The sequence below is a fragment of the Ictidomys tridecemlineatus genome, chromosome X (assembly GCF_052094955.1).
Source record: "Ictidomys tridecemlineatus isolate mIctTri1 chromosome X, mIctTri1.hap1, whole genome shotgun sequence".
Taxonomy (NCBI): Eukaryota; Metazoa; Chordata; class Mammalia; order Rodentia; family Sciuridae; genus Ictidomys; species Ictidomys tridecemlineatus.
In genome coordinates, this window is record NC_135493.1 from 14030212 (window position 1) to 14056366 (window position 26155).

The following is a 26155-nucleotide window of genomic DNA, read 5'->3' on the forward strand; positions in this document are numbered from 1 at the left end:
ACACAGACTCTAGCATTCCTCTGTGATGTTTAGTAAGTTATTTAGTCTTTTTTAAGATGTATGATGCCTATACTTATATATAGTATACAATATTATAATTATATATATACACATACATATAATGTGCATATATATACACATACATATATATGCACATATATAGGTGTGCATATATATATATATGTGTGTGTGTGTGTGTGTGTGTGTATTTTTTTCACCTTCTCTTCCTCCCTTCTTCCCCTTTCAATTCCTAGCCTCTATTGATCTCTATTCTGCTCTCTACTTCCCAGAAATCAACTCTTTTATCTTCTTCAAATGAGAGAAAACACTCAACATTTGTCTTTCTGTGCCTATCTTATTTAGTATAATGTCCTCCAGTTCCATTTATGTTACTGTAAATTACAGTATTTTTCTCTTTTTGTGATGGAATAATATTCCGTGTATATAGCTTACATTTTTTTTCACATTCATACATCCATTGATGGATAACTGAATTGATTCCATATCTTGGCTATTATGAATACCACTGCAATAAACCTGTGCTTTAGTCAGCTTTTCTTCACTGTGATCAAAATACCTGACAAGAACAACTTAGAGGAGGGAAAGTTTATTTGGGATCATGGTTTCAGAGGTTCTGTCCATGGTTGACCAAGTCCTTTGCTGTAGGCCTAAGATGAGGCAGAACATCATGGTAGATGGGTGTGGCAGAGGAAAGCTGCTTGGCTCCTGGCAGCCAGAAAAGGAGGGGTAATTAGAAGATATATAATCCCCAAGGACATACTAACAGTGACCTACTTCCTCCACCCTCACCCTGCCTGCCTACAGTAGTCCTTTCTAATTATTAATTGGTCAAATGTATTAATTTACTGATGAAGTTATAGCTCTCATAACTGAATCATTTCAACTCTGAGTATCCTTGTATTGCCTAACACATGAGCTTTTCTAGAACATTAAGGATCCAAACCATAACAACATGGAAGTGCATGTTTCTCTTTGACATACTGATTTCATTTCCTTTGAATATATACCCAGTAGTGGGATTGCTGGATCATATGGTTGTTCTATTTTCAGTTTTTGAGGAATTTCCATACTACTCTTTTCCATAATGGCTGTACTAATTTACATTCTCTTCAACAGTGTGTGAGGGTTCCCCTTTCTCCACATCCTCAAAAACATAGGGAAAATATTTCAAGTCACTTATTCTTTCTGAGTATCACTTTCATATCTATAAAAATTTAGGTAAACATGATACTTACCTTACAGCAGTAGTTTAAGTATGAAAGATACAGCTGGTACTGAGTTTGGCATTTGCTAGGCACTTAACAAATACAAGGTATTATGATGGCAGCAAAGCAAAATATTAAAAGCAGGGACTCCAGAGCCAGTCTGTTTGGGTCCAAATCTTGACTCTGATGTCTCCTAACTGCTCCTTGGGCAAGCTGCTTAATCACCCTATGCCTCGGATTTATCATCCCCAAATTAGGTGGTCATTAATAGTATCCACCTCATCAGTAGGATTAGATTAATCAATGCATCAAAGGACCAGTGTTTGATACATAGAATAAGTATGCTTATATGTATTTGTTACTCTTATTACTTGTTATTGTTATGTATCCTTGTTATTCCTCTCCATTTCAGAAAGTCCAGATCATGGCAAGCTGAGATGGGAGACCATTGGAGGTCTCAACTATTAGTCATTTTAGTTGATCTACAGTAAACAGGAGGTTCTGGCTGCTTTTGTCAAGACATATATGCAGATAAAGCTAACTCTAATAAAAACATAGTATCTGTAAATAAGAAAATTACAAAATAAGTAACTACAATTTCGTGAATATGTACAACATACCAAGTATGTACTAACTTTTTACAAATATTAATCATTTAATTCTCACAGTTAACCTAGAAAGGTAGAGTAGATGCTGTACTTATTATCACTTTGCAGGATAAAAAAATGAGGAACAGAAAAATTAAATATCATTTGAAGGTCATATATGTTACATGCTACTGAATCAAGAGTTCCATCTGAGTTTCCTAGCTACAAAGCCCATACTTCTAACTCTGCCATAGAGTCCAGTATCCTATACACTAGGTAGAGAGCTTGCCCTGGGGCTTCAGCATTCCTGTGCTTCTTGACTTTTTTGGTTTGATGGATCGATCAACTGAATGGTGGCTATGGGATTAATTCCCATAGCCATTGTCTTTCTGATTAGTGGTGGACTGATTAATTTCAAAGGGGTTTCTTGTTCCTAGGCCTTGGAGGTCATATAACTTTTATCTGTCATTTTACATATGTAGAACAGAAGCCCAGTGTGTAGGTAGAGCTTTCGTAAAGTTTCATAACTAGGTAAAGGGAGAACTGAGACTCAAACCCAAGAGGCTTATTTCCATCATTCCAACAAACCTATTAGTTTGAAAAGTGGAAATCACAATACACCTTGACTACATCTAAATACTGCTTCTAATTATTATGTAAAAACCCATACCAAGGCGGGGTGTGGTGGCACATACCTATAATTCTAGTGGCTCAGGAGGCTGAGGCAAGGATCATGAGTTCAAAGCCAGCTTCAGTAACTTAGCAAGGCCCTAAGCAATTTAGTTATAACTTATCTCTAAATAAAATATTATAAAGGGCTAAGGATGTGGTTCAGTGGTTAAACATCCCTGGGTTCAATCTCTGGTATCAAAAAATAAAAATAATAAAAACTCACACCAATTGTCTTATTATAATGCCTAGGCCTTACTTCTGCCAATGCAAGGTAAGGCTTTGCCCATTACCAATACTATCACTATTATTGCAGGGAGTATGGAGGAAGGAATGTCAAGCTTCCTGAGCACATGAAAGTAAGTATTGGTGGAAACACATGCCAAATATCCCCAGCTAGGACAGAAGCCATTGTATTATCAATACTCTTTGCCCTAAATGGCATTTCTCTACTGAAGTCATAAACACCTTCTGCAGCTAGCTCTTTTGAAGAGATAAAGACTCGACATTCATAATGTGTGGTGCTGGCAGTCTTAATGCTGAGAAATCTCATGGTACTTCTTAAGAGAAATAAGGATACAGTTTCTAATTCAGTGGGACATGAAGAAGCTATTCTTTTTTTTTTTTTTTTTTAGAAGCATTCTTAACTTGTTTTGACTTTCTACACTGGTCGTTAGACCCAGGGAGTTGTAGTCTCTGGCTATAGTCATATCATGGGCTTCCCTAGTCTTGGCTTGTTGCTTTCCTTTCAAGTTTTGTTTTCCTCTATGCTCATTACAATGATTTCTGCCATCCCTTACAGTTTTGAAATCATTTCTTCACATGTATATATAACTTCTTCACATGTAACACTGGGGATAGTGGTGACAAAAGTTGTGCATTTTATCCCTAAATTCTTGTTGGTGCAATATTATTTGTACACTCGGAATGGTCCCCTTAGCTCAGGATATTATACAATTAGGAAAAAAATGAATGAATGCAGTATTTAGATCTCATTTTATACACATCTTTTCCAACCCCATAATCTATCCCATTACTTGTTTCCTTATAAGTCAACTTATGTAGAAACTGTGTTTGCATTACACTACATGGCCTCTGAAGTGGTTTTCAGTTCATGATACGAAATGAAACAAATCAGTTTGTAAAACATATTGAACTATCAGTCACAAAATAGATCAATTGGAGCAAAACATGATGTGTGAGAAAAATGAACCTCAAAAATTTTTAATGAACCTTTAATTTTTTTAATAAGTTAAGATTTATAGAAAAATTGTAATGATAGTATATGTATGTTTCATGCATTTTACCCTGAGTTTACTTTTTGCATACTAGAGTACACTTGTAAAGAATAAGAAACCAACACTGGTACATTACTATCAACTAAACCATAGACTTTATTTGGATTTCATCAGTTTTTCCACTAATGCCCTTATCATGTTCTAGGATTCAATCCAGGATTGGACATTGTATTAAGTCGTCACGTCTCCTTAGCCACCTCTGGTCTGTGACAGTCTTTCATATTTTGTTTTTTCAGCTCAGACTATTTTAACAGTGACTCATCATGGCTTATGTGTCGTAAAGATAGGACCACTGACTGTTCTAGCAACCTACCTACCTTACAGATTTTGACCTGAATTTGTAAGAGCCATATTTAAGAGACTTCTGCGCTAAAACTATAGTCTGACCAATGCTAGCCTCTAAGAACCTATGCCTACTCTTTACTAACTCTTCCGTTTTGAGCTGTTACTGATCCTCTAACAAGGGATACTTTCTCTTGCTTAGCATTTTTCCACATACATACAGCATTATATGGCCAACAGATTTCTCCAGTGGTCTTTATGTAGAGGCTATATCAGATTGATCCATGATAATGTGATTGAATCATCCACTAAATTCAAGAATTCCTTCCACAATATGGGCTAAGCATTGGCACAGGTTTGTATGCTACTTCAACCCCTCTATGAATATTTTCAGTGACAGCATTTGATTACCTCCCACAAATCTGTGCTACCTACTTTGGACAGTCCATATTGTTAAAATGAATTCATTAAAAATGAATTCTAATCTGTTCCTTTGTAGCTTCTCTTCATTTGTTTTATTTCTATACTCCAGAGAACCAAGGTATTAGAGGGAAAGTAAGCTGCAAAATAGAGTCCTACCCCAGTGGTGTGGAAGAATTTGAACACATTCAGAGGGGTCCTAGATTCAACCACATAGTATTGTTTATTCAGTGTTTCATTTTGGACATATAACTCATTCTCTCAACATCTTCATTTCCTTAACTTGTTTTTTTTTAAAACTTACCTGATAGGATTGTTGTGAAAATTAAATGGCATAGCACATACAGAAGCACCTAGCACACCAAAAATCACATAAAAGACTGTTAAGAAATGATTGTTACCTTTTGATTAGGATGATCAACTCTAGAATACCCACATGAACTGGACCCTTTGTGTTGCATTGCATTATTCTTTGTTCTTCCTGACAGCAGTGAATTCTTTCTCTTCTTGCTAACTAATTTCTTGAAAGATGAAATTTTATTTTTTTCTGTCGAGCTTTTCTCTCTTGAGGTTTAATTAAGCTGTTACTGAACAGAACTGAAGTGTTAAATAACCTCAGAGGATCAGTTCCTAACATTCATGAATCCTATATATCGCCAACTGGTAAGATTAGTCATGGTAGTGGATAGGAGTGTTTGGCAAGGATTAGCAAATACCCCTGCTAATCAACAGAATGTGCAAATTAGGCCCTGGCTCATGGTGTTGATCTAATTTCCATGGCAACAATGAGGTTAGCAGTATACATGTGAAGAAGTGATTTCAAAACTGTAAGAGATGATAGAAATTACTGCAGTGAGCATAGAGGAAAACAAAATCAGAAACGAAAAGTATTCTCATTTCTTTAAGAAGTTCATACAACTTTCTAAAAACTTGGTGGCATCCTTACCTTCCCTGAGCCTCTACTACTAGAATGACAATTGACAATGATATAAATAGAAAACAAGCAGAAAGGAGTAGGAAAAGGCTAGAACTAACCCATAAAATATGTAATCCATTCATTTGACCAAATAACTATGAATTAAGACTATTTGCATAGCAATGTATAGCAGGATTGTCTGCATTAGTATCCTAGTTCCAATATTCATTAGCTATGTAACCTTAGGCAAGGTTTTCGTTGTTGACGTTTTTAAAATATTTTTTAGTTGTTGATGGGCCTTTTTTAAAATTTCTATAAGGTGCTGAGAATTGAACCCAGTTCCTCCCACATGGTAGGCAAGCGCTCTACCACTGAGCCACCATCCCAGCCCCTAGGCAATGTTTTTAGTGTTACTGTGCCTCACCTTTCTCATGTATGACCTGGGAATAGGAAGAGTTCCTATTTTATAGAGTTGTTGGGAGACTTGCATAAGCTAACATGTGTATTTAGAAGAGTTCTTGACCCAGTGTCAACACTTGGAAAATGTTAGTTGCTTTTATTATGATGATCATTCTTATCATCATCATCATTATTATTCCTGCTAGTTGGTCATGACTCTAAAATGTAGACTACCTTTCAATTTTTATACCTTGTGAAGAAACTACAGGGCAAGAAAGGTTATATTTTCCATTTTCTAATTTTGTTTGTGCTAGAAAAGAGACTTGGAAATGTCAGCACTGGAGAGGTTTTATAGGTATTATCATTTTCAATTTCAGTGCAACACTTAGGAAAATGGTAACTGAGATTCTTGTTGAGGCACAGGATCTAAGTAAAGCCACATTATTGTTTAAACTCTCATCAAAATCTGGGAGCAGATGGATATCTCTAAAACGCTATGTGATCAAAAGTGAATTAGTTTACCACAGGAACACAGTCACCTCTTTTATAATGTATGTGTAGCTCTGAAAAACAAACCCAGGCCTCTGCCATCTCATGGACCAATTTTCTTTGTGGTTTCAGTTCATTTCACCTTGCCTTTGTTGGTTATGTTTCTAGTCCAAGCAGGATAATTGCAGTAATTGATGTTTGGATTCAATATTCAGTGCTCACATTTGATGGGAGATTATTCAAAACATAGTTGTTTGGGCTACATGCTTTGTGAGGCCAAATTTTTTACTGACTCTTTTTTGAATGTGAACAAAATTTCTGCCCATTATCACTTAGTGGCTAACAAACTTTTGGAGGCAGCCTATTTGGCCTGAAAAAGAGTGACCCAAGGAATCAGAAGCTTTGACTTTTCAACCTTCCTGACCTCCTCTCCTGATTCCAGTGTCCTTTTCTTTGTGTTTCAGTTTTTCTTTCTTGTACAACTTTTTATAAGCCACTGCTTTTCTTCTTTGGAATGAGGTGGGACCCACACTGATTAATAAATGAGTAGTATAATGTTAGATAAACCATGACCATTTTACTCCATTTTTATGCTTGGCAAATATTTATTAAAAGAATGAATGAATCATTTGCTCAAACATTTTGCAGCTGTTAAGGATGATGATTTTAAAGACTATGTAGTTATTGTGAATACAATATAATGTTAATATTTTCTGATCAATATCAGTATATTGAACCTTTTTATTTTTAATTGGTACAATATACTTATACATAAACGTGGAATTTATCGTGATATGTACATGCATGCACATGACATAGTTTGGTAAATTTAATTCAGCTATTTCTCCCCCTTTCTAATCTTTCCCCCCTTATTCTCTTCCTCTATTTCACTGTTCTCCCTTCTATTTTAATGAGATCTGTCCCCCTTTTTTAATTCCTTATTTCTCTCTAGTTCCCACGTATTTGACCCTTGACTTTCTGAGTCTGGCCTACTTCACTCAGCATAATGTTCTTCAGTTCCATCTATTTACCGACCAATGACATAATTTCATTCTTCTTCATAGCTGAGTAAAACTCCATTGTGTATTTATACCACATTTTTCCAATTGTTTATTGAGGGGCATCTGGGCTGGTTCCATGACTTGGCTATTGCAAATTGAGCTGCTATAAATATTGATGTGCCTGTATCAATATAGTATACTGATTTTAGTTCTTTGGAGGAAAATTCAAAGTAGTGAGATAACTGAGTGATATAGTGGGTCCATTCCTAGTCATTTGAGAAATCTCTATACTGCTTTCCAAAGTAAACCATGACCTCCAGTTTGTACAATGGATCCAGTTGAAAGTTACCCTGGTTGCCTCACTAGTCCTCATGCACAGTAAATAAGACAACTGTTTAAACAGGCTTAACCAAACCTTAAAGTGTTGTATATTTACAAATTTATATTTTAATATCAGAATATTGGTAAAATATGGACCAATATAACCACTAATTTGATTATTAGTATTAGTATTAGTTCCTTGCTCATAGTTCAATGCCAGAACACTCCTGCTATCTGTTTGTACTTTAAACATGGCCTGAATCTTACTTGCTCTGATATGTATTGAACATGAATCTACTCCATCTACATGGACCCGTCCTGCATTTCATTGCTTCAGTTGCCTTCTGTCTTCTTTCCCAAGGGACAAAGTGAGAGTTAGAAAATTAATTTATTTATGAAACTATCATTTATTTAGTTCACTCTGTCTAGATATGGGGACACAGAATTGTGGTATCCCTGTTTCAGAGAGCTTATGGCTTAGTAGGGAATGATAGACAAGTAGACAAATTAATAGTTGTCATAATAGCAACTCTATATGAAGGGGGTTATGGAACAGAGAAGAGGAAACAGTGACTTTACATGGGATTAGTTGGGAAATTTTCCTAGAGGACATAATATCTGTGACCACTTGTGAAGACTTTTCTGGATGGGATGGAATCAAAATTTCAAGGGTATAGCAATTGGAGTGGTTAAAGGATAGGAGAGATATGTTTGGGGAAAGGAAGTACTTTGATATGTCTGAAATACAGTGTGTCAGAGAAAGAGTCGCAGGAAGCAACTGTGACAAAGAAATCTGGGGGAAGATAATAGTGAGCTTGTATATAATGAAGAGCCACTGGAGACTTGTTAATAGGGCATACCATGATCAATTTTGTAGGTTAGGATTATAGCAGTGAGCCAAATAGTTTGATCACAGGCAGAGAGGAGGCAGAGAAACCCATTAGGAGGCTATGATGTATTCAGGCAAAAAAAGAAATGAAATAGAAATGGGTAAAGTATTATAACAATGGGAATTTCATAGAGATATTAAGGAGGTAGAATTGCAGTACCAGGTTACCCCATGGATACATGTTGGGGAAAAGTAAGCATTTGGGAGAGTGCCCAAGTTTTTGGCTTGATTGACATAACTGGTATATCTAGACAGGAGTAGGATACAAGAGACACTGTTAATCATCAGTGTGCTGAGATGAGTTCAGCTTTGGATTTATTTAATTTTCAGTCCTGTGGGGCATTGGGGTGAAACTATATATAATATGGAGCCATCTGAACTAATGACAGCAAATCGAGAACTTTGAAGTTGTGAACAGTATAAATAGTAATTCTTTTCTATACTGTCCATGTGGCTTGGCCCTCCATATTTCAAGAGTTGGCAAAATATTATCTTCTTTTAGAAGTATTCCCCAACTTTCTAATCTCTGTTTCTTCTACATTACTTTTAGAATGCTGTTTAAGAGTAACCATCATCATTCATAACTACATATTTATGTTATTATCTTCCTCTTCATTAGAAGGTAATTTCCATGTGAGAGTGGGATCACCACTGCCTTTTTCACTTCCAAATATTTACACGTTGACCCTAACACATAGTAGATGCTAAAAGAACATTTGTTGAGGGCTGGGGTTGTAGCTCAGTTGCAGACAACTTGCCTAGCATGTGTGAGGCCCTGGGTTCTATTCTCAGCAATTTAAAAAAAAAAGAACATGCATGAAATGAATGGAGCAAATCCTTAGAAAGAAAACATTAAGGGAGAAAATTAGAGACTAAAGGACAAAATCCTAAAGAATTCAAATGGTCTGAAAACAGAGGTAGAGAAAGATTAGTCAAATAAGATAAAAAGAAACAAAGAAGCCACTGGATGCTACATAGCCATCAAAAGTAGTAGAAGTGGGGCTTAAATTGAAACCACAGCCCTAATACAGAGTCCCAAGTTTCTTGCATAAAACCAGGAACCAACAAGACCTGCCCAGTTAATGATGAATCAGGACCCAAGGCCCAGTTACAGAATGTTAATTGGCTGAGATTATAAGAAATTTGAATTCACATATGAATTTCTAAACTATTCTGAGGAATTCAAAGAAAAACTGATCTGGAACAAGTGAAAAATGCTGGTAGACAACAAACACAAAACTATAGAGACAGATAACCCTTCTACCCTGGCTTCATATGTGACTTCTACAGAAAACAACTCTTCTGCTAAAGATAAACCCATGGTTAATTTACAGAACAAGCAAGGAGACAAACCACATCAGAGTAAGTCAACAGTGACAAAAATTCACAGTGGTATTCAGAAATAAGGTAATATGAAATACTTTAACACAAGTATCTTCAAAATGTTCAATGGGTCAAAGGAAGGAGTAGAATCCATAATGTATGCCAAAGGACATTGTGAAAAACAGCAGATATATTTTGTAATGACCAAAGATAAATTATAAATTATGTATATAATATATGTATATATGATTTTATAATGTCATATATAAAATATAATGCATAATATACAATATAGTATGAGTATATACCAATAAAATCAAGCAAAGTCAAATAATACACTAAGTCTAGCTAAAGAGGGGAATGAGTGAAGTGTCTATGTTTTGCAAAGAAAGATGAATAGATGAAACTAGGAAAGAGAAGTAGGAGAAGTGAGAATCATGATGTAAAGAAGGAAGATGCACTTAATAGAAGTTTCAGAAGAAGAATAGAGAGATTTAAAGAGATGCAATAACTGAAGGGATGGTGGCTAAATTTACAGAATTGTAGAAAAACAATTGAACAATTGAAGGACCACAATCAAAGAGGAATTCAGTGAGTAGGGAGATTTAGAAATATGTTTTCAGTATATTATAATACCAGCGAAATCCTACTTGTATCTCTCCAGTAGGAATACCAAAATCTACATAGAGTAACTGCCAGGAATATATAATAAACCAGAATGAATGATGAATATAAAGTAAGGCAGTAGGGACTATCAGTCAAAATTTTTTTTTGCAAGAACCTTGGCTATGAAGGAGAAGAAGGATGTGCACATCTAAATATATTAATTTATGCCACATCAGTAGCAAAAACAGCTCAGCAACCTCATATGTACACTTACATACACACATACTCATGAACTGAACTGGCAGGGGACTTTTTAAGTTTTTTACTAGAGCACTATAATCATACATATTATTTGGGTTAATTTTGACAAAATCATGCATGCAAGGATTTTTTTAAATTTTTAGTTGTAGATGGACACAATACCTTAATTTTTATTTAATCATTTATATGTGGTGCTGAGGATCAAACCCAGTGTTTATTAGGCAAGAGCTCTGCCACTGAGCTACAGCCCCAGCCCCACAAAGGGAATTTGATTTCAATCCCTATTTACCCCACTCTTTCCTCTCCTGTATTCTCTCTTCCATCCTCCCTCCTAAACTTCCTTTCTTCCGCATATACATAAAGGTGAAATTTCCTTGAATGGAAGGATTATTTGAAAGTATCCCTTGCCCTGAAGTCCATTCTGTCATTTCAAATATCACCATTAGTGGTGCTTTTTTGTAGTTTAATATTAATTCCATAAAATCTCTGTGTGAGCCAGTTTGGGGGTTGGAGTGTGTTGAAGGCATGTTAGTAGTACCCATTAACCTGGCACTGATGGGAGCATCTGAGGGACAAGCTGTCTCACTGGAAGGCAGTGATACAGGAAGGGACCATATTAAAGAAGGAGAATAATTAAGAAACCCTGGAACCTAAAGTGTTTTTTTTTTTCTGAAGAGTAGGTTTCTATAGGGCCTCATTAAGACAATGAGAATCTGGGCTAAGGTACTGGCTTTGCAGCATTTCCTGAGGCCTGCCTGGAGTAGGTACATACACATACATGCATGCATGCATGTACATACTCTACATTTTTTCTTCATGTAGTGATATAGGGCATTGTTTCCCTTACCAATTCTGTTAAGTGTTTTTTTTTTCCTTTAGACCAAATGATACCAATATTCTAGCAAATAAAGTACATATTATATTTTAGAGTCAGGAAGAGGAATGTGATGAATAAGGAGATTTTAAACATGTTTTCAATATATTTCAATATCAACCAAATCCTAGTTGTTCCTCTCTAATAGGCATATTCAAATCTACATAGAGGAATTGCCTGGCTTGAACAGTGATGTTACTATAATCTTTAATTCACTTGTTAACTTAAAGCTTCATCATCATCAAAATAAAAGTCATTTAATGATATTCATATGCAAATCTCTGGCCTTCAAGCTCACTCAGGTTATTTCTGGAGGGGAATGGCTGGCTTCACTGCAACTTACCTGTCAATGTAATTTTAATTTTGATTGGCATCTTTCTAAAAGCATTACTTTTACTGAACCAGGTCTCTGCTGATGGCAGTGGTAAATTGATAGCAATTGTACATTTGAATGTCATCATTGACAATGTGTGCTTAATGCGATCAGTGGGGAAAGGAGGACAATCAGTTTGCAAGGAATGATAAAACCCAAATGTCCATCAGAATATCCACATAGCCCAATTATTTTTCTCAATCTTCAATATGGTCAGGAAGCTTCCTAACCATAGTAGTAATCAACATTTCACAAGGAAGTATACTTCTAGAGAGGGTTACAATATTGGAGCAACTTATTGTCAGGGGATTCAAAGTGAAAGGGCATAAAAATCCAAGGTTTTCTAAGATCATTTATCTGAGAGGAAATAATATGTACTGGTCATAATCCTGTACCAGGAGTCACTTTAGATCCATATTTGAATTTCCTAGCTCCTTCTCATTCTCTAAAAGTCATCTTTAGTGGGATATTTCTTTCTGAAGGTGATCACAGTTCCTGCCCTCCTGCCCACAGTTAGCTGTACCTCCTTTCAGGGTCTCCCAGCACTTTGGACATATGGTGCTACTCATTGTGCTTATGACATTTGTGTTTTTATTGTTTACTTTTCTTTTCCTTCCACTTAAGGCCAAGGATAGTCACTGAAGAGAGAGTAGCAGTAGAATAGTCTTAAGAACATGGGATCTGAAGTCAGAATACATTCATTTGAATCCTGATTCTGCCACTTCCTACCTGACCACATTCATTACCCTCTCTTTGCCTCAACCTCTTCATCTGTAAAGTGGGGATAAGCTCATAACATTGTTGTAAGTATTAAATGAATAAACAAGGATATAAGAGTACGTGGGATAAACTTACTGCTCAATAGACTTTAGCTATTAGTAGCTTGGCATTCTTCAGGTCTTACCTCTGTACTTGGGTGGTAGTTGCTGGTAAATCTTGAAAGAATAAGCAAACAAATCAACAAGTGAACAAATAGCCCAGGTCAAATGTATTTTAACTTCCCTTGCTCCACATATCTTCTCAAAAATGGGATCCTTAGCTGAGCATCCAAGCCTCTGTTATGAAATCAGGTTCTAAAATTGCTGGAGCCCTTCAGTGGTTAAAAGAGAAGTTACAAAATAAGTTCAATCAGTTGATTGTACTTTTAGCTGTCTGTCAGAAGGGGAAAGTGAGAGAAAATTATAATGGATACTGGAAAAACCCCTGATTGCAAAAGGATAGTCATGGGCTTCCACCCATGGAAGTAAACACACTGTGTGTAATATTTTTCTCTCTTTTGGCTGAACTCAAGCTTCCTGTAGCTGAAAGCAGATGGCACAGAAAAGCTTACAATGTGGAAAGCCAGCTTTCCTTATATGAAAAGAACTGAGAGAATGGAGAGTGCTTCCACTTCTTGTCTCTGCTAAGTTAATGAAGATAAAGGCCTAGAAGTGTCCTTTGGGTCTATGTCATTGAAAAGGCCCAGGTTACCTGATTCAGACTACATGCTAGTGCCAAACTAGTTCCCTGAGCTGGGAAACCCCAGACAACAGTAAGCAGTGATTTGTAATCATTGGATTTTGGTGAGGAAAATTAGCAATGTGTTCTTCTTAAGTATTGCTGTAAGAGGCTATTATTAAAAGTGTTATGAACTTTTAACTCATTACAACGTATAAATCATCTATATTCTTGCTTATTTCATAATTCCCTTTTGTTAAAGAAAGGAAAACAACAGAACTGAATTGAGAACATGCTATATCTCATCTTTTTCTGTTACCCCAGCCAAGAAATAGCCTTATCCAGGCACCATTCTTCAGCAACCCAATTCCAGACACTGTGCCAAAGAGAAAAGAAGTCATATTTAACAGGCTAGCCTTGTACACATAAATTGTATTGGCTGAGGATCCTTAGTTTAAATACTGGCACTGCCACTTGTGTACTTGCCAGGGAATCACAGATATATCACTTAGTCTTTCTAAACCTCATTCTCTTTGCCTCTTAAATGGCAATAATGATAGTACCTACCTCACAGGTTGTTTGATTAGAAGAAGTAGTCTTCTACCACTTAACAATTTACTTGTCCAATTATAACCATGGAATTAATTGAATGTTATTACTACTTGAAATCCTAGTTTTGGAAAAAATCTGAAGCAGATTGAAGAGTTTAAAAACCATCCAGGGCATCTATACAGTTCTCAGGTGTGTCATGGTATATATCCTTCAGACTCTCATAGATTCTGGAGAATAATATTTCCTCCAAATTCTGCAGGTTCTCCTGCACAAATCCTAGTCAGATGTCTTAAAAGAGAGGTGTTAAGACTCTTAACCCTAAGAGAGCGCTGAAGTTTTTCCCCATTAACTCTCTGCTTCTTTAAAAATTGAAAACTCTTGATAGGAAATTAGTGACGACAACAGTAAGAAATCAATCCAGTGTTCTTTATGCTTCTTTTGAGCCCTACGCCATATGCTAAATAATAATGCACATGAGGTCATTTGCAAATATTGCATTCCTTGTCTTAAATCTGAGTTTAGATAGCCTGCTTCCATTAACCTTATTGTTTGAAACATCTTAGATCCAGAAATATTGTATTGTCTGCTTTTGCTTCAAATCCTCCATCATTTTCCCCCAGTTTTTCATTTAGATTAGTTAGTTCACTAGGCAAGAAATGAAGCCAGTGTTACAGATATTTTGCCTCTGAATCTTGCACATTTGTAGTCTGCCATAAATGTTCATCATCAAAACACCTCATTTATGTTGTTAGCCACTAGTCAGTTCAAGAAATATAAACTGTTCTTCCGAGATCTTCAAATATCATTGAATAAAACAGAATCAAACTCATCTAGAGAAACTGATACTTTTGTCAGTTCTGGATATTCTCTCACCACAGAAGCAACATATTTGGTAAGGAATAAATATATTGTTATACAATGTGTTTTCCACAATTTGAATGAGAGAAAATTTGGAAAGCAAATGTGACTGCCTTGACCCATATGCTCCAAGTCCATCCAATATGATCTTCTAAGGACAAAGGCTTTTGCTGTCTCCATGCCCAATTAAGCTTTCTCCGTAATGGCATGGCTCTTATTTTCCCCTTTGCCCTTTCTTTGTGACCATGTTTTGGTTGTGGGTCAGGGGTATATATGTAGTGTAGTTTTTATGACATATTGAGAGTTGAGTGAAATCAACCCACATACCCACCTAATGGATTAGTTTCTATTATATTCCTAAATGCATCTACAGAAATAAAATCAGTAATCAATTATGGTATTTAACAACCCCTACTGAAAAGAATGTTTTCCTCCTACAGAATGTAAATCTCCACATACTGCAGCTTAAGCTCAGTTCCTTATGTTCTCTCCTTATGGTCAAGAGAGGAACCTCCACCCCAGCAAGCTGCTATTTCTCTTCAGGTTTTCTTGATTAAATGGCCAAGCAGGTAATCATGGGCCTTGAACTCTCAATGTTGCAGCTGCCATGGCTAATTAAATGGTAAAGAGCTAAACTCATGGATATGATTAATACCATGAGGGTGTTTTATGTTTTAATGTTCATAAATTATGACTGAACAATGAAATTTTTGTGGTTATAGGATTTTTCTTCTTAAGAATCAGAATTAATCATTGTTTTCTCAATTGATTTTAAATATAAATCAGAGGTGGCTTCAGTAAATTCTCTAATAAGTATTTAGAGAATGATGTCAGAGGGAAGACATAATGAAGACCATTCCAGTACAATGCAAACCTAGGGTCCCGTGGCTTTTCATTCTGAATGCAAACCTGGAGAGCCAATCAATTTATTAAAAATTGGTTCTGGAGACCATTGTTTCTGAAGTCAAACTTCCTCAGATGATCTGACTAGCAAAGACTGCTTGGCAGCTAATAAATATGTCAGGTCATGTTACAGGATACATTTGTCACTTTTTTTGTCACTGAAACTCCAGTGTGACATTGACAGAAATTCCTTAAATTGCATCTTTCTTCCTACATGGAGTTAAGTGGCACAAACCTATTCTAATGGGTTTTCCCTAATCTCCTCATTTGTATTTCTATCTGGTTGTTTCTCTGGGCTTTTGGACATAATTGGATAGACCACAAAAGGTGCTACTTGTTGCTTATTTCTTTTAAAACTCCCCCTGCTGCCTTACTCAGTGAATAAGGAGGTTCCAGCATTACTTCATTCCAATGCACTTGAACCTTCTCCTACAGCCTCCCTTTGAGCTCATCATCAGCCCTTGACCTGGGAACTGGACACTCAGAGGCTTTGATGAACTGTTAGTGGACATAGAAAACAAACTGGCAAGTGGCTCTGATTATGTTTAGCCTCACGAAGGAAGTGTGTTTAAAACCTCTCATTTTCAGAGTTGCAGAAAGACAGCCAATTACTTCCTTCTCCAAAGGTATTGAAACTGCTCCTGATTAGGCTGTCTGAATACTCTCGTTTTTACTCATCACAGTCACATCTGTTTGGGTTTCTGTCTCTCTCCTGGAGATGCCTCTTGAGAGCAGGTCCCCTTCATTTCGTACAGCTCATCTGTGGCCTGCTAAGGGAGATTGGCAGAGAATGATCAGCGTTCTATGCTCTGATAACTCACATAACTCTTTGAAAAGGATGCTAAAACCTGATTCTCAAGAGAAGCCACAAGGAATAGAACCAAAGGGACTTTTGTGTTTTTCTTTGGAATCCCATTTAGATTTTATAGTTTTTTTCTTTTTTCTAATTAAAATAGATTTTTATGTTTTGGTGGGGGAAGTAGGAAGGAACTGGAAGGATAGGGAGTATAAAGAGAGAAAGATAAGGAGGTAGGAGGAACAGGGCAAATGAAAAATAATCACAGACTCCTGGAGCCAAAAGAACTTTAAGAAACAGCTCATCTAGAGGTTTTTGAACATTTTATTTTCAGTAATGGGATCATTTTTTTAAACAAATGATACAGTGAGCCACAGTATATAAAATAAATGAAAGCTGATGTGCTATGGTTCCCCCTCCCACTGGGAAGGAAACATATCATCTTCATGTACTTTTAGGGTGCTACAGAACAGAATTTTAAAGCCAACCAATAGTATCTAAGCATTACTTTCTTAATGGGAAAACTGAGAGCCCCAATAGGAGAAATGACATATCCAAGGTCACACAATCAGTGGCAGACATACGATTAAAATATATGCCTCCTGCCAGCCAGGCTAAAACTTTTTGGGAGTGGAATTGGAGGAAGGGGCTAAGAATGCATTCTTCCTGCACATTGTTAAGGAGAGTGTGGTGGGCAGTGCAATATAGGGAAGGAGGTCCAGAGGATAGGAACAAAGAAAAGTAGACTATCCAGCCTCAAGGAAGCTCAGAGGTGAAACAGAGAGCATTGAAACTCTGAATCTGGAGGAGATCCAGAAGTTTCATAGCAGAATTGTTTGGAATAAAGCAAGACAGGAGAAAAGGGATTTTGCAAATAAGTGTCAAAAGAGAGTTCTTTATTCTTCCACTAAAATGCCATTCTCTTGGTCTCAGATGGCAATGCAGAAGAAAGAGAAGGCAAAATGGGCTTCTCTGGGATTGGCAGTCCATGTGTCTTTCAGCATTTCTTCCTGAGATGGATAGGACTCTGGCCTAGTTCCCCTTTGAGGATGTGAGAGTGTTCTTCACACTCATCTCTGAGTAACTAAGCACCTGGGAAATAGAATGAGAGGAAAATATAAACTATCTGCTTCATTGATAAGCTGATTGGATAATATGTTTTGGGTAGACCCCAGCTGAAAATGGTCTTTCTTCATTTTCTGCTCTGGATTAAATTGACCCTGTAGAGTTGAGTTCTCCTAGTGAAGGAGAGAAAAGAAAGCAGATGGTCTAAAGGCAGACAGATCACAAATATTAGAGGCCCCCTTGTCCAGTGTCACCAATAACATACCATCTATTTTCTTATCCATGGGGATGAATGGTGGCTATAAAAATGGACAGACAAGAAATATGTCTGGTTCCCTCATACTGCTCATTTTTCAGGATTATAAAAGTCAACTGAGGAGAGGCCCATCAATGGATACTAAGCTACAGTTAAATAGAAGCAAGAAGTTCTGGTGTGTATTGCACAGTAGGGTGACAATAGATTACAAAAATGTAAAAAGTTAGAAGAAAGGATTTTGAATATTTTCATAGTAAAGAAATTATAAATATTTGAGATCTATCTGATTTGAACAAACATCACATGGTACCCCATTAATGTGTAAAATTTTAAGTTTTTGTGCTGCAGTTAAAAATTTAATACAAAATAATCAGAGAGATGGGGCTTGGAGCAAGAAAGGCATCTATTAACACCTGTAGAATCAACAGGCTGTCTGTTTGGGCCCAGTAGCTCCATGAGCTTATGGAATAGAGTTTAATTCTCCGTCAGAAGAAGCTGTGGGTGGTAGATAGGGGTTAGGAACTGAGCAGATGCGTTTACACATTTGTGTGTGCAATTTTGTAATAATAAGTGTCCTCCCCACCCTGATAATATATTCTTGAAGTCTTCTCTGGGTCTGTTTTCATTTAATATCTACCCGAGTGGCCATACTAGTGACTCTCCAAGCATCCTGAAAATACCTTATGGATGGTGTTTGAATGAACAAATGATGAGAGCTTTCTCAGAAGACGAGTGGAGGAAAAAAGAATGGGAAAGCCTTACTCATTTTCTCAATATCATCCCCTCATTCTTTCCAGGTCCATACCTTTCCTGAATCCAAACTTTGTCCTTCTTAGCTTCTTCATGCCTTTTCTGGCTTCGATTCCAAGAAAGAAGCAAGAGTAGAAAAACAAGGGCCCTTGGGGTGGGTGCTCAACAGAAGGCACAAACAGGCAGCATGAACAAGGACCTCTTTAACTGTGCATCCACACCTCAAGAATCTGATCCTGGTCAAAACTTCTGACCCCTCTTTTGGTGAGTTTACTTCCCCTCCTGAAATGTAACCAACAATTGCCTACATTCAGATCATCCATCAATTATTTTCAACAATTTCTACTGAGCATTAGACTATATGATGAGATCTGTGATAGGAGATGAGGAACATAGTAGTGAACAAGACCTCTTCTCAACAGTCAAGGCATTTAAGGTCCAGTGGGACAGACCAGGTTTTTTTTTTTTTTAACCCGTATGAATTCAAGTCTGAAGTGTCCTTTTCTTTGGGGAAAGCTAAAAGCACAAAGGAATATGCAGGGAATTTCAGGCCCTTTGAAATCATCCTCCTGTAACTATCCATCAGCTTCTGCAGCCAACTTTCACCCCAGCTTTCCTTGCAGACAGGCAACATGATAATGATTCTGATGGAGCAAGAGACGTTTCAATATTGGGAAGGAGATAAAGGGGAGGTAGCAGCAACAGCCCCTGTTAAGCAAGAGAATCTACAGAAGGCTCAGGTGATTCAGCTCTGATGGGCTAAGAATCCAGAAAGAGCTTCCGCCTTGCTGAATCTGAGCTTGTTGGGAGGTCAGGCAAAAAAAAAAAAAAAACAAAAACAGAATGGAGTCTTGGGGATAAGCTATGTATTTGTTTTTGCATCTAATCTCAATTCTGAAAAGATCTGGAAAGGAGGAGGAAGGAGTCCAGTAAAAGAAAGTGTAGGAGTGTAGAGGCAGCTCTAGGATAGAGCAGTCCTACTATTTGGGACTTCTGTTTGGCCTCAGAAATCAAGTAAAATAGTAAGACAATTGTGTCTGTTTGAAGGTAGGGATGTCGAAGGACCCTTGTCTTTACTGCATCCTTATCCTCAAAACTCCTTCTTTCTTCTCTTGTTGACAGTGTAGACAGAACTTGCAAATAGAGTGAAGTCAGAAAAGAGCCACACTGGATTCCTGAATTTGGGGGGAGGGGTGCTTGAGTTTGAGGAGCAGATAAAAGGAAGAAATTAGGAAACTGCAGATGGGCCATAGCTTAAAGATATTTCCCAAATACTGCCTATGGTTCACGATCCAGCTCTCCGCTTGGATCCCAAAGTCAAAACCCACAGCTTAAGGGGCGCAGAAGAAAAACAGGGTTCGGACGGCACAAATTGGCATGAAATGAAAAGTCAGCAAAAACCACTGGGTGGCAGCGTGGTGTGCGGGCGCAGCGCTGCAGTGCCTGCTGCTGCCGCTGCCGCGGGGGCTGAGCCCGTCTGGGAGCACTGGCCTCCTCTCCTGAATGGCTACAAGTGTCGCCATGCAAAATATTTCAGTGGGGGTGGGGGTGTTGGTGAGCCTGAGTCTGGGGCTGGGGGTCTGGTGAACTTCCAGGGGCTCCAGCCCGCGCACAGTCTGGCCCGCTAAGAGTCAAACACTAAGGGAACACCCCCTCCCTGCTCCTCCCCGCACCCAATCGCGGAGCAAACCCCCGCTCCTTCAATCTAACTACCTCATCCCGGTGCCTCCTCCATCACTGTTTCCTCCCGAAGCTCCTTTCGGGAAAAGAAGAGGAGAAGCCTTGGGGCGATGGGGCAGAGCCCAAGCCCCTACAGGTGTTAGCTCCAACGGCCCGTCGGGGACTTGGGGGGTGGGGGGGTGGGGGGCAGCCGCGGCCCGGAGCCAACCGGCTCAGCGTCAGGAGGCAGCGAGGGAGGGGCCGGCGAGGGAGGGGGCCGTAGGGAGGCCGTCGCGCTCTTCGGGAGGGTGCCTGCAGCGACTGAATTCCTGTGCTGCGACTGTGCCGCGCCCAGAGCAGCAGCAACAGCGAGGATGCGAGGCCATTACCTGTTTGATCCCAGCCGGGAAGCCGGCACGGGCCAACTTTTCCCGATTATCAGGCCAAGAAGTTGCAAGGACTAGTGGAAGACTCGGAGGGGCCAGGACCAGGGCGCGCTCCCCCGCGCCGCCTCCCCCCTCTCCGGCCCCCGCGCTCCCGGCCTCTCCCGCCTGCGCGCTCTCCCTCCGCCCTCCCGCCTCCCTCCTCCGGCCCCCTCCAGCGGCACAGGGCGGGGGGTGCCGCGAAACTCCGACCCGAGCCACTTGGACTCACAGTGTCCTCGGGGCTCAGGGGCCGAGCGCACGCAGTCGCGCAGCTCTGCCTCCGCCTGCCAGTCTCGCCTGCGATCCCGGCCCGGGGCTGTGGCGTCGGCTCGGACCCAGGCAGCCAGCAGCCCGCGCGGGAGCCGGACCACCGCCAGAGGAGCTCGGACGGCATGCTGAGCCCCCTCCTCGGCTGAAGCCCGAGTGCAAAGAAGCCCGGGCAAGCGCAGGCTAAGGAGACCAAGGCGGCGAAGCGCGAGACAGCGGGAGAGCAGCGGAGGAGAAGGAGGAGGAGGCGAACCCGGAGAGGGGCAGCAAAAGAAGTGGTGGTGGTGGGCGTCGTGGCCATGGCGGCGGCTATCGCCAGCTCTCTGATCCGTCAGAAGAGACAAGCCCGTGAGCGCGAGAAATCCAACGCCTGCAAGTGTGTCAGCAGCCCCAGCAAAGGCAAGACCAGCTGCGACAAAAACAAGTTAAACGTCTTTTCCCGGGTCAAACTCTTCGGCTCCAAGAAGAGGCGCAGAAGAAGACCAGGTCGGAAGGGGCTTTAGGAATTTTCAGGGTTTTTTCCCCCTGTACTTTATGAGTGTGGAGGGGTTTAGGGGGCGGGCATGGAAGCCTAGGTGAGTTGTCTGTAGCCCATATTGTGTTGGTGAGACTACCTAGCCCGAGTGCGTGCAAGGCAAGGCGATTGCTTTCTTGCCTCCTTCGTAACAGTAAAGAGCTTGCTGCATTGCAACTGCCCTGGGACAGGCGCAAAGCCTGGGGGTATACCCTGCCCAGGAGGCACGCCATCAGCTTCAGACGTGTCGCACTTGTGTGTGCATGCCTGGTGGGCTCTGGGAAGGCGTGACCCAGACATGGCTATCGTGTGTGTGTGTGGCGTTGAAATTGCAGAAGTGGAGCTGGGCAGACACCATTGCCTGCTCCCCTTGGAAAACCCAGGGAATCCCTCTCTTCCTTGATCTCTGCCTGTCAGACCCTTCCCCTACACCTTCCGTCCCCAAGGGATGTGGGCTTCCGCTGTCTAGGCATTCCATTTCTTTGATTACTTTTATGCTTTTCGGGACAGACTTGTGGTGCAGCTTTCAAATGTTTGCGGGAGGAGAGGTAGGGTTTCTAGAACCTTGCGGCAAAGAGCTTAGTGATCTGTTTAGACTAGTAAAACTGTGGTTACTAGCTATTAAAATGCAAGATTGAAGAGGGAGTTTAAACTCATAGCTAGCTTGATTGTGGGTCCTTTTGAACCATTTCAGTGGTAAGAGTAGCACGATATTCTGGTGACAGGATAATTCAGATAGCTCTAGGTGTCAGGTTGCGTCAAGGTAGACCTTCAGGGGAACAAGCAGTTTGTCATTCTTAACTAAATGAATGTTTTGCAGTATTTTCTTACCTTTTACTAGGTAAATATTACAGCAAATCAGACTTACTCATCAATCTATTATTTCTTTATTCTACACACCCCTGAATGGAAATGCAGGCATACGTCTTCTGTTTGCACAAAGTTTGTAAAGCATTAGCTGTAAATTAGGCTTGTTTTAAAGAGGCTTAAGCGGTTGCGAAGTATGATTATGTGGCTGGAATAATCACATAAATATTTCAGCGCAGGTGTCTGTATTCAGTAAAAGCAAATTTTGGATAACACGGCTGTTATTGGTAAATTAGTCTCTTGATTAATCTATGGTAATTCATAATTGAAAATCATTTTAATTAATAACCCATGTTTTAGGTAATCATATTTCTGATATTAAATCTGAAAATAAGTATGAACTAATTTTCTTTCCTCCCCATTAACAACAACAACAACAACAACAACAAAAAACCTTGCTCTTCTCACATCCGTTTTCCTTAACAGTAATTAATATGATAGGGCATGATGCTGGTTGTTTTATCTCCCCCTCCTTGTTTTGTAGGGAAGCCTCAGTTTTCTAACTACAGATCCTTTGATGGGTTCAAGGTTATTTTGCTTTTTTAACATTCTTAGAATGGAGGCGATTATTTATTCAAATTATGGTAATTCTGAAGGAAACCTTTGCTAGTGGGTTTTTGGCCCTTGGTTGGCAAACAACTCTAAATCATCCTTACACTTTTTTTCCTTGCACATTGAAAGGCGGCACATTGTTAAAAAGGCAGAATGTACCATTTGCCAACCCATTCGAATGTTCAATCAGAGTAAGTCAAAGGACAAGCTATGAGACACTGTGAATGCTGTCAGAAGCTTTAGGGCTTTACCAATGTTCCAACGCTCTGAGGTAGAAATGAAATATTTCTTCAGTGGAGAAGCATGGAGATTTAGTCTGAAACTTTTAATTTTTTTTCTTCTTCTAGAGGATTCTTTAAACATGTAATTCAACCTTTTGCACTAGAATTTGTAACTGAGATTAGAATTTCGAATGGAGTCTTTTCAACTACATACGCACAATCCATCAATTGATTCAAATCATTGTTCTCTTTGCAGAGCCTCAGCTTAAGGGTATAGTTACCAAACTATACAGCCGACAAGGCTACCACTTGCAGCTGCAGGCAGATGGAACCATTGATGGCACCAAAGACGAGGACAGCACTTACAGTAAGTGACCACTAAATAAATAATGTAATATGCCAGCATATTGTTGACTTTGTGTTCTTTTTATTTACTTTTTCAGCAAAGAATCCTCACTAAATCCTTAGGTGAATGTGAAATATGATCATACCACATAATCCTGTTTACACAGGTTCACCTACAGGAAGTTGAACATGAAAATATCTAAAATAGTGAACTTGAGCAAATAATGTTGACACCATATGAAGAATGATCCAAATGTCATCTCCATGGTAATCTAGATAGATTTATGGCTGTCCTTTAGATTTTATTACTTTTTTCCCCACAGAAAATTGACTCACCCACACACCGATCCTGAAATAGCATGTTATCTCTACTCTTAAGAACTGGTCTTATCCCAAGAGGCAGGAGTGGTTTCATACCATGAGAATTCATCATTTCAAGCTTTCACTCCTGCTCCCCCCCTTCACACACACAGTGATAGACCTGAGATTAATTGGGACCTTAATGTGGAGTGACCTCCACAGGTGGGTGAAGGATTTTTTTAGTACTTTATTTTTTTAAAAAATTTAGTTGTAGATGGACACAATACCTTTATTGATTTTTTGGTTTTTTTTAATGTGGTGTTGAGTATTGAACCCAGTGCCTCACACATGCTAGGTGAGTGCTCTACCACTGAGCCACAACCCCAGCTCTAGTGCTTCATTTTTAACTATGATTGAGGGGCTGGGGCTGTGGCTCAGCGGTAGAGTGCTCACCTAGCAAGTGTGAGGCCCTGAGTTTGATCCTCAGCACCACATAAAAATAAATAAATAAAATAAAGGTATTGTGTCCAACTACAACTAATAAATATTAAAAACAAAGAATTAACCATGGTTGAAATAAAGCCCAAACTGGAGAACATAGTGGTGAACCCAAAAGGAAACACATCAAAAATAACAGCCATTTCATTTATAATTATTGGAAAAAGGTAATTTCAAGATGTTATATAACCTTGGATCACCGATATATGATTTATTTAAAATAATAAAAACATAAACACAAAGTGCAACCTTCTCTTCCATATGACAACTGGTGTTTTCTTACAGTTTTACAGATTTCTGCAGATCTATGGAATGCTGTACACAGCTAACACACTTGGTTCTCACAATTCATGCTCTGTTCCTCAATTTGTTTTGAATTTCCCTCAGACATTGATAATTTCCAGAAATATTCCCATTGTTGGCTGAGAAAACAGCCAAGCAAAGAAGGCCTTGTTCTTAAGAAATACTCTGCAGCTTTTGAAGAATTTGTGTGGCTGTAGACAGCAAAGATTTAGACAGCAAAGCCTAGACAGGGGTCTTTTAGGAATGCTTCCCGGGCTGATGGGAAAGCCGTGACCTCAAGAGGAAGTCACTTTTAATTACCCTTGAAATCAGCTCTGTTGGTTCTTGGGATAAAGAATCTCCATTGCACATGACTCTTCCCTGTTTTGCAAAGTGCTCTCTGTGTTGTGATATTAAAGTTTTATAATGAATCTTAGTTTCAGTTTTATGCATACTCTTCTATTTAAAGCAATTAGTTATGTGTAACTGGAGGCCTTTACTATTATCAAATAACAGACATTAGCACTGTAATAAACTATTCCCCAAAATCACATGTACAGATTAGTGTTTGGGTAAGAAATTAAGGCTCTGTTTTCCAGAGTCCCTCAAGAAAATGGGTCTGTTGGGCATTATTAAAGGGAAGCTCGTGATTAGCTACCAATGAGCCCTTCTCAGTCAAGTTTTCTCCCATCTATGTTTAATGTCTTCTCCAGGCCCAAATCAGAAGAAATATTTTGGATCCAGTGTTCACATGCATTTCCTGAAAAGGATTTTTTTTTAAAAAAATAGATGATTCATTATGCTGTCTCTTACTAACAGCCTTTATGCCAAACTCATCAAGATCACACTCTATGTAAGCTTTTTAGGAGATCCATGCCACATGTGCTCGCTCTCGCTCTCTCTCTCTCTCTCTCTCTGTGTCTCTCTCTCTCTCTCTCTCTCTCTCTCTCTCTCTCTCTCTCTCTCTCTCTCTCTCTCTCTCACACACACACACACACACACACACACACACAAATCAGGCTCCAATTCTTACTATGGATCTTTAAATCACATAGTGGGTTTTACTCTTCTATCCCTACATATGCATAACTCCAGCCTTTGGTTTTCTTATAACTCTTGACTGGTAAGTGTGGCATTTCTATATACTAATGATATTGGAAGGCTTTTAGATAACATAGCTTGATAATGAGTATCTGTTTTTAGGCAGATTAAAGCAAAAACAGGTAAGTCAGCAAAGGTAAGTATTAATATCTCTAATGTAATGCATACTGATGGAAGTTATCTCAAAGGAAATAGTACTTCAGTGAGACTTGACTCTAGCCTTGATGCTAAGTAACCAGAAGCTAGAAAGCTAATTTAGCTTCCCCAGTGAGAATATCATGCAGTATAAACCATCGTGAAACAAGAGTGTTTAATGACTGAAGTGATCTGTCACAATGGAAATCTTGCCATCCGAATTGACTTCCTTTTCTTCTAAATCCAAGCAATGTTCCTGGCATTATATATATATTTTTAATTTATACCAGATATTGAACCCAGAGGCACTCAAACTCTGAGCCACATCCCCAGCCCTATTTATTTATTTATTTTTGACACAGGGTCTTGCTAAGTTGCTGAGGCTGTCTTGAACTCATGATCCTCCTGTTGTAGCCTTCTGAGCCTCTGAGATTACAG

General features: G+C 39.0%; 1 protein-coding gene across 4 annotated transcripts in view; it reads left to right on the plus strand.

The window, feature by feature from the left end:
• The window catches only part of Fgf13 (fibroblast growth factor 13), a 490746-nt gene that overhangs the window by 398265 nt on the left and 66326 nt on the right, over positions 1 to 26155 (plus strand). For 3 of the 4 annotated variants that reach the window (XM_078034210.1, XM_078034209.1, XM_078034211.1), the window contains one exon: positions 23313 to 23423. In XM_078034210.1, the coding sequence (XP_077890336.1) occupies positions 23313 to 23423 (111 nt within the window). Of the gene's footprint in view, positions 1 to 20477; positions 21389 to 23312; positions 23424 to 26155 lie in introns of those variants that run through there. The other variant, XM_005325160.5, reaches the window with a different exon arrangement.